At 44.5% G+C, this 9452-nt stretch overlaps 2 protein-coding genes across 4 annotated transcripts; both read right to left on the bottom strand.

The window, feature by feature from the left end:
* Positions 1-249: 249 nt before the first annotated feature.
* On the bottom strand, positions 250-4773 carry LOC127001362 (uncharacterized). 3 transcript variants are annotated; one of them, XM_050865862.1, is made up of 2 exons: positions 4014-4773; positions 250-2993 (listed from the first exon to the last, which is right to left on the bottom strand). In XM_050865862.1, the coding sequence occupies exon 2, from the start codon at positions 2974-2976 to the stop codon at positions 1159-1161; it is 1818 nt and encodes a 605-aa protein (XP_050721819.1). In that variant the 5' UTR covers positions 2977-2993; positions 4014-4773; the 3' UTR covers positions 250-1158. The 3 variants fall into 3 exon arrangements, with proteins under 3 accessions (XP_050721819.1, XP_050721821.1, XP_050721820.1); XM_050865864.1 differs by lacking the exon at positions 4014-4773 and adding an exon at positions 3810-3993; XM_050865863.1 differs by lacking the exon at positions 4014-4773 and adding an exon at positions 3560-3797.
* A 1051-nt stretch (positions 4774-5824) lies between these two features.
* On the bottom strand, positions 5825-9072 carry LOC127001084 (uncharacterized). The gene is made up of 4 exons (XM_050865255.1): positions 8759-9072; positions 7336-7578; positions 6265-6403; positions 5825-5839 (listed from the first exon to the last, which is right to left on the bottom strand). The coding sequence occupies exons 1-4, from the start codon at positions 8857-8859 to the stop codon at positions 5825-5827; spliced, it is 498 nt and encodes a 165-aa protein (XP_050721212.1). The 5' UTR covers positions 8860-9072.
* Between the last annotated feature and the right edge of the window lie 380 nt (positions 9073-9452).

Genomic DNA, 9452 nt, shown 5'->3' with positions numbered 1-9452 from the left:
TCTAAAGTTCAATGAAAAAAAAAAATCAAAATCAATTTCAAACAATAATTTCTACTGTAAATCTAATTCCTTTTTCATACTTCCATAAGCTGCAGGAGGAAATATTTGTGTAATAAGTGCAAAGGAGATAATTTAACCCGGTAGCAGCAGGGATCATGTTTCTTAATGGTCCCTCTAAGCGAGAAAAATGAGAAAAAATCATCACACACAAACCATTTCAAAATATATATCAAAGCATTTATGATCAGATTATGCATCATCTATTTTGGGGGGGTTATATCATGGCACAAATTTGGCCCGTTGCTGCTACACGGTAAAGCCACAAATTTGGCCCGTTGCTGCTACACGGTAAAGCCACAAATTTGGCCCGTTGCTGCTACATGGTAAAGCCACAAATTTGGCCCGTCACTGCTACACGGTAAAGCCACAAACTTGGCCCGTCGCTGCTACACGGTAAAGCCACAAACTTGGCCCGTCACTGCTACACGGTAAAGCCACAAACTTGGCCCGTCGCTGCTACACGGTAAAGCCACAAACTCGGCCCGTCGCTGCTACTTGGTTAAAGTGCAGAAACCAATGTTCTGAAAAATCAAGCGATGAAGTTGAAGCGTTAGTGTACATATTTTACCTATTGCAGCTAGGGACTTGAAACTCACAGGATCTATACATCAGGATATCAAGAAAAAACAGACATAGTTTCCTTTATGTACTTTCATTGGTTGTGTACACAGGCCTTTAACGGTACTTGACCTCACCACTGGGGGTCTTCAGAACAAGAGCTTCATCATGTAGGGTTGTTTTTTATACCAGTGGTGGGCTGCTTCCCTACACTCGGCAATTGTTCCTACCCTGTACTTGTGTGCCAATGTGGTCCTGGCTTAACCCGGTAGCAGCAGGGATCATGTTTCTTAATGGTCCCCCAAAGCGAGAAAAAATCACCCCTCACACAAACCATTTCATATTATGTGTCAAAGCATTTGTGATCAGATTATGTAACATCTATTTTGGGGGGTTTAAATCATGGCACAAATTTGGCCCGTTGCTGCTGCACGGTAAAGACACAAATTTGGCCCGTTGCTGCTGCTCGGTAAAGACACAAATTTGGCCCGTTGCTGCTGCTCGGTAAAGACACAAATTTGGCTCGTCGCTGCTACCGGGTTAATAGCGAGCATCAGAAACCTTTCTTTTCTTTGTAGGTGAGGCCTTGCGGGTGGGTGCGCTGTGGGCCATTCTTCTTTTCTCTTTTCTTTCTAAATGTGACTCCATCCCTGGTGAGCTCAGGTCCTTGCCTAAGATGTTGTCCAGTGATGAGGCAACATATCCAAGGTTATGCTCCAAGATGGTGAGAATTGCACTTATCTTGCATGATTTGAGGCCGTAGAATTTTTTTTTGTGTAAGTGATTCTGAACTTTGGAATGGAGTGCTTCATTGATGTTTTGTGTCTTGCCTTTCAGACATTTTTGAAGCAAGTCATCTTTTGAAAGGTCAAGATAAATGTTCATGATTTCTTTTCTTGCCTTTTGGTCTACTTGAAGGTATACTTCCATATCCTTGTGAGGCATGGGTGGTTCTCCTTTTGCTTTTGCCTTGTTGAAGAAGCACCATGAATCTTCTCCTGTGGGGCAGCAGCTGTGAGATGGATGTTCATCAGTGCTGGAGCAGTGTAGATAGGAGGCAAGGATGTCTTTCTGCACGCTGGACACAGTTTTACCTTCGTTTCCTCTGATGGCATCTGTATAATATTCAGTAAGTTTTTCAATTTCATGATCTGTCAATTTATGTTTTCTTAGCCTTGTGCCGAGTCTTCTTCCCACATGATCTACACATTTTTCTTTTATAATTGGAATGTTATATGGCCCGGTGTTACTGTTCATTTCCTGCAGGGCGGAGAAGGTCTTGGCACTCCCGTCACCTACAAAGACTTCGTACCTCATTTTGTTTAGACCTTCTGACCGTGCCCACATCTTTTTTGCAGCTTCTTTTTCCATGCTGCCAGAGCGGCCATCAAAATTGCGGGCACAGTTAGGTTTGTGTTTTCCTTGAGCCTCCCGATACTTTTTATTATTAATTTCTTTTCTTCTTTTCTTTGTCAGGAGTCTTGCACACTGCACACAGTAATTTGACATGACCTCTACATCAAGCACATAGCCTGTATAAATCTCTACCACAAACCCCACACCAATGTGGCTTGAATGTCCATTTGTCACCCAGGTTCCATAGCTAACCTGAATATTTAGGATGCCATTTTTATCTGGGAAAATTCCAAGTTCTTCATATTTTTTTAATACAGCCATCCTAATAGTTTCTGCTGTGTTTTTCCAATAAGCTACAATTTTCTCTCCCAGAAAGTCTCTGATTTCATAGTAGGCCTTCTCATGCAGTGGCTTTGTTTTGAGTGCCACTGCAATATTACGGTACCAGGTGTACATTCCTCCTGATGTTATGCTGTTGTACACCAGGGACACGGCATTTTCATGATACTTGCCAATCTTAGCTGCTGGATCACAGTACAGCACAGCCCCACAGGACTCACACACTACACTCACATCCACATCTGCTCCTCTGGGCTTCACCTTAATATTATGAGAAGTTGTACTGCAGTTCTCACACCACATAGATTCTTCTAGAAACAGATCTTTCAATCTACTCACACTGATGACAATGTTAGTGCTTGAGTCTTTATTGCTCTCATGCTTGGCAGCAGACACGTCACTGGCTGTTACTGATGCAAGGAGCCGCTTTCTTTCCTCCACCTTGGATCTCACCTCTTTTCCATACTCCTCTGCATCAGGTAAATCTATCACACCTTCTTCGGGCAGGGAAAGTGGCTGAGATGTGCTGGTGTGTGCCACTTGAGAGGATGTGGTAGGCTGGGGCTCCTCTTCAATTCTTGGGGCTTCCTTCCATGCTAGCTTCTTCTGCAGGCCACTCAGGTAATTCTGCCTCCCTCGTATGCTTCTTGGTTTCTTCGGCATTGCAAAAATCTTGAGCTCTGAGGACAATCAATGAATCAGTGGACCGGACGAAAGTGCAGCAGAAGATCCCTCCCCACAAGTTAACAAGGATTCAACAAGTAGATGTGTTTGTGGTGAAAACTATCATACACAGGGTGAAACTGATGTACTGTGATAATGATCCATGCTGCACATGGAGAAACATTACTTATTATTACTTATAAGGATTACTTATGAAAAAGATGTGGGTGTCATTATCAATAATAAACTAAGTTGTGCTGACCATCTAGCAGAAAAAGTGAATAAAGCTAATATATTAGTGGGATTAATCAGGAGAACCTTTGTTGCATTGATTGCTGAAATATTTAAATCCTTGTTTAGTGCATTGGTAAAACCACACATAGAATACGCCAATTAAGTATAGAGTCCATACCTGGTGAAAGACATTGAAATGGTGGACAACGTTGAGCAAAGGGTTACTAGGATGTTACCTGAACTTAAAGGACATACCTACAAAGAGAGACTGAGGAAGCTGAGACTACCGACACTGGCATATAGAAGAGCACGGGGAGATCTAACTGAGGCCTACAAGATATATACTCACTGGGAAATATGATGATGCGTGTAGCCAAGGAATATTGAAACTTAAAAGAAGAAAGCAGCAGCAGGAGGGGGAATTCACTGAAACTTTTCAAGTCAAGATCACGGTTGGATGTAAGAAAGTATACTTTCCCAAGTAGAGTGTAAACAACTGGAATCAACTGCCTGAGTGGGTGGTGGCAGCAACCTCAGTGACTCGGTTTGAGGCCAGACTAGACAAATTTTTGGCTAATCAAGAATTTAAATATTATTACAAGGCACGAATGATCCACCACACACTGCCACAAGTTGTTAATGTTGATCTTGAGTCACAGACGTAAGCTTCTCCCAGGAGGTCTTCTGTAAGTATCTGTATGTCACCGAGACACAGTACAGAGCAGCCCGAGGCCTAACAGGTTGTCCAGTCAACAGGCTTAAGAATGGGCTGGACAAGCTGCTACAAACAGTCCCAGACGAACCTCCAGTACTGGGCTGCACCTCAAGATGTAGGACTACTTCTTCTTCTTCTTCGTGGGTGTTTTATGGGGCTATTCCGACACGCCCCCGTTGAGCAGCAGCAGGTCAGGTCAGGTCAGGTGTCGTTCGGGAAGCTTGGCCTTTGTATCTGCGCTTCCCTGATGATCTTCACTGGTCAGTTTTCAGCTCTTCAGTTGGTCGCGTCTAGAATTGTTCTTTGTTGTTCTCTCTTTCTCCACATTTCATATATCACTGGCTTGGTTTCTTCGATCAGCTCTTCTTTAAATAATAGTCCTCCAATTATGTCCTCTCCTTCCTCTGTAGTGAGTCTTTCTGTTTGCAATATCTTCAGCAGGGATGTGATGGCTTCTTCTTCTTCTTCGTGGGTGTTTTATGGGGCTAGTTAGGCCTGTCACCTGGGCGGGAGTTAGATCCTGTCAAGTTGCCCCGACTTCTGCAGGAAGGTTTGCGTGCACTTGAGGGCGTGGAAGGCAGTGTTGGGGCTGAGGGCGTCGCTACCCAGCAGGTCCTCTAGGGTTGGCCTGTGAATACGGAGACTGGTTAAGGATGCTTTGAGGGTGGTGCGGAGGGAGTGGAATCTTGGGCAGTGGAGGAGGTGGTGTTCTGGTGTGTCAGGCTGTGTGGGGCACCATGGGCAGTGTGGGTCTCGGACTATGTTCAGTCTGTGCAGGTGGGCGTTGAGGCGGGTGTGTGACCGTGTGTCCAATCCTTAGACGGGTGATGGCAGGGCCGTTGTTTACATTTGCGAGGCTCGATCTTGATCTTGACGGTGACGGGTCGGTCGGGAGTCTCGCCTTTATAACGGCACTCCCTGATGTAGCCTTTTCTGGGTCCCTTGCTCTAACTTCTTTATTTCTTATTATTTCGTCATTTGTTATTGTGCCTCCTCTTATTCCCATCTTTTCATCCATCCATCCATCTTGGTGTCCTAGCTCTCATCTCTTACAACTCTCTCTAGCAGGTCATTCCCCTTGTCCCCTACCATTTATCTTTTTAGTTTCCTGGTTCTACTTACACATGTATTAATAGTTGTATAATTACACTCTGTACTGCCTGGGGGTTGGGATGGCATGCTCCTCCCTTCTCCTTTGTTGTTTGACTTGCAACAGTAAACTATCAATCAAGCAATCCCTTCCCCTCTCAAAACATACAACAAATATTTTAACTATCCTTCCATAATCCTTGCTTTCATGCTTGATACTCCCACTCCTCTTAAAGCTGCTGCCTGGGCATAACTTGGGGCTCCCAGTATCTTCCTGAACACATTCTTTATTCTTTGTAACCTATCTCTTGCTTTGTGAAGTCTATTATGTTGGTTCCATACAATATTGCTGGAAGACCCACACATTTCCAGTATGTTTTCCCTATCAGTAGTCTTGACCAACTCCTTGCCATGACTGAGTATAAGTCATATATGCCATTCTGGTTGCTTTTTGTATCATAGACTGCTTTAAATAAGTTTCTAGTCATTTATTATTGTGCATACCTAGATATTTCAGCTTATCCCTAACCTGTATCCCTACTATCTCTTGTGGTTTGTCTTTCATATTAAATATTATAATGTTACTTTTGCCACCACCTGCTCAACCACTGCATATTTTACACTTATCACTATAACAGCATTCCATCACCAGCAAAATACAGAGATGTTATATTGAAGGCCTCATCTTTAAATCCCTTGTCCAATTCTTCTAACCTCTGAATGACTTTGTAACCAACTTGAACAAAGTATAGTCGAACCTGTACAGCCCTGCCTTATTCCACTGCTTACTGGTATCTCAAGGTCTTCCCCTCATCCATCTTCACTCTGGCAATTAAATACGGTGCAGTACTTCAAGTGGTGGAATTACAAACCTTACCTCACCTCATCTTGGTCATCCTCCTCTGAACTGATTCTAGCAAGTTGATGTCCATTCTGTAGTGTGGGCACCAAAACTGGACAGCATATAATCTAAGTGTGGCCTAACTAACGCTAAATAGAGTCTGAGGACGAAGATCCACAACTCCGACGAAAGCCTTATCAAAGAGATATTCTAAGTATATACATTCAGAAGTATATACATACATCATCTTGCCTTGGCTCATGCTGCCCTCCCGGAGCTCATCTTTAATCCTAGAATCTAGAGTCCGGGTTGATAGTTGGTCTTCTGGACAGCATGTGGGTAGTTTTAAGCCACTCGTCAGCGGCTGAAAAATCCCAGCTTGGTGGCACCGGGCGGGGATTGAACTCACGTTGTCCCAAATGTGGCGCCATCGTGCTATCCACTCAGCCACCGCCTCCCCCACTGGTCCGTCCATGGCAGCGTTGCCCACACGGGTCACCTCGGCGCGGGTAGGACAAGGCTTCTTCACCATGGACGGGCTCGTCAACCTGGTGGAGAGAGAGAGAGGGAGGTTAGGGTAGCTTAGGGTAGGGTAAGGTAGGTTAGGTAAGGAGGAGAGGCTAGATTTGGCAGGGAGGGAGAGATATGGCAGGGACACAGGCAGGGAGAGAGTGATTTGGCAGGGACAGAGGCAGGGAGAGGGAAATATTTGGCAGAGACATGTAAAGAGAGCAGGGGAGGACACAGTGCTGGGAGTTTTAGTAGAGGACCTGGAAACAGTGCTCAGAAGGGAAAGACTCCGATGGTTTGGACATGTAAAGAGAGCAGGGGAGGACACAGTGCTGGGAGTTTTAGTAGAGGACCTGGAAACAGTGCTCAGAAGGGAAAGACTCCAATGGTTTGGACATGTAAAGAGAGCAGGGGAGGACACAGTGCTGGGAGTGTTGGAGAGATTGGAGGTAGAAGGAAGGAGACCAGTTGGTAGACCTAAGAAAACGTGAAGGTGTGTACAGGAAGACTTGGAAGTGATGGGATTGGATGAGCATTGGGCAGAAGACAGAGTAGAGTGGAGGTAGAAGGAAGGAGACCAGTTGGTAGACCTAGGAAAACGTGGAGAAAGTGTACAGGAAGACTTGGCATTGATGGGATTGGATGAGCATTGGGCAGAGGACAGAGTAGAATGGAGGTAGAAGGAAGGAGACCAGTTGGTAGACCTAGGAAAACGTGGAGAAGGTGTGTACAGGAAGACTTGGGATTGATAGGACTGTATAAGCATTGGGGGGAAGACAGAGTAGAATGGAGGAGAGCCATAAAGTGTCCAACCGCTCAGGAAGATTGAATTAAATGGACCTTAACCTAAATAATGATGATAATGACATTGTACTTACCAGGGATTGAGTGGTCATAGTAGCAGTAGTAGTAGTAGTATCACCGATCAGCTGTCATGGAAGTACTATATAAGGGATTCAATAGTACACACAGAAGCAGTATAGAGGATTTAATAGTACACATAGCAGTATAAAGAGTAGTAATAGTAGTAGTTTCAGCGATCCCCTTGAGTCCGTCGTCCATGTAGATGTAGACCCACACCTCTACCACCTTAGTAAGATTGATGTATTCGAGGTCAACAACATCGGCCGAGTACATCTCACAGAACTCCTTGTCCGAGGCGAGCTTGACCTGGCCGCCAACCTTCAGCCAGCTCGATCTCCGCCGACGCTCCCTGGGAAAGGTCAGGTCAGGTTAGGTTAGTCGCGGGAGGTCATGGTGGGGTCAAACGAGGGTGGGTTATGTTTTAGGAGGCAAGTAAAGAGATGGAAAAATCACTGGACCATTTTTTTATATATATATATTTTTTTGTGTGTGTGTTTGTGTGTGTTTGTGTGTGTGTAGTGGAAGGCAGGGTACAGGGTTCCTCTTCTTACGAAAACCTTGATTAAAAGAAAATAAATAAATATATATAAATCCTGGGAGCTGTTTTATTCTTATGTTATGTAAATGGTATATCAATCACTGTTTCCTATCTACTGCTTTTATATGCAGATGACACAGTATATATATTAGCTGTAACACACAAGGATGCCAAAGAAGTTTCAGGCAAGCAGGGAAAAGAACTGGACTCCTGTAACAAACGGATGCCAGAGAACAAGGAAGAACTGAAGCCTTGTTAGTAGCTAGGCTCAAATAGAAAACTAGAGAACGGGAAAAAAACTCAGTCACATGTAATAACCATACTATTGAGCCAATCTGTGGGTTCATTTTCTTCAACAATGACACCTAGTCTTTCCCTATGGTCTAATTCCTTCTTGAGTTTATCCCTCAGAGCAACAGGTATTTCTCTAGGAGGGTGAGCCACAGGGACAACACTTGGACCAAACTGTAATTCAACTGTTGGAAAGTTGGAAAGTTTTGTTTAGTGGGCGCAACATCTGTGGTCATATGCCGGAGAGAGACAGAAGGGGAAGGAAGGAAAGTTTTGTTTAATGGGCGCAACATCTGTGGTCATATGCCGGAGAGAGACAGAAGGGGAAGGAAGGAAAGTTTTGTTTAGTGGGCGCAACATCTGTGGTCATATGCCAGAGAGAGACAGAAGGGGAAGGAAGGAAAGTTTTGTTTAGTGGGCACAACATCTGTGGTCACATGCCAGAGAGAGACAGAAGGGGAAAGAATTATAGGAGAAGGGAACAGACCCCAGGAGACGGGACACAACCCCCGATTAATACCTGGTACTCATTCACTGCTGGGTGGACAGGGGTGTAGGGTATCGGAAAAGCCGCCCAAATTTTTCCACTCTGCCCGGGAATTGAACCCGGGCTCTCTCAGTTGTGAGCCAAGTAATTTACCTGTACCATCCAGCAGGCATCCCAGTCCCTCAAATACATAAAAGAATTCCTCCAACATACCATTTGAACCATGAATTGTAGGCAATGTCCAGCGCACACCTGTGGTCGACGCATGTGTAGGCATTGGCACCCTTCAGCTGCGTGGGCGGAACCTTAGACATCTGTGGGAGAGAGAGAAAGAGAGATTGACAAATAATATAGAGGGAGAGGAAGATAACAGTGAGATACAGGGATTTTAACACGATAATGAGGTTAACCTGGTAGCAGCGATGGGCCAAATTTGTGGTTTTACTGTGTAGCAGCAACAGGCCAAATTTGTGCCATGATATAAACCCCCAAAAATAGATGATACATAATCTGATCGCAAATCCTTTGATATATATGAAATGGTTTGTGTGAGGGGTGATTTTTTCTCATTTTTCTCGCTTGGAGGGACCATTAAGAAACATGATCCCCTTAATATCTGCGTTTTTATGAGCGTTTTTTCAAGTTCATTGCGCAGAGGAAGGGGCAGACTACCACCAGGGTCATTAAACTACCCCTGGAAATGCCCCAAACACCTATGAAAGCCTTGTCAAGTATTTTTTTTCTACAACAAAGGAGACAGCTCAAGGGCACACACAAAAAAGGAAACTATATTAAAAAAAAAAGCCTGCTACTCGCTGCTCCCAAATACCATGTGTCAATTTCTGTGCAGATGACAAAAACCTGGATCTTCAAGTCCCTCCCTGTCTTAGCCAGTGGGGGGGAGTCT

This window comes from Eriocheir sinensis, chromosome 20, assembly GCF_024679095.1.
Source record: "Eriocheir sinensis breed Jianghai 21 chromosome 20, ASM2467909v1, whole genome shotgun sequence".
Lineage (NCBI taxonomy): Eukaryota > Metazoa > Arthropoda > Malacostraca > Decapoda > Varunidae > Eriocheir > Eriocheir sinensis.
The sequence above is the reverse complement of the archived record's forward strand: the minus strand, read 5'-3'. Positions and strand labels throughout refer to the sequence as shown.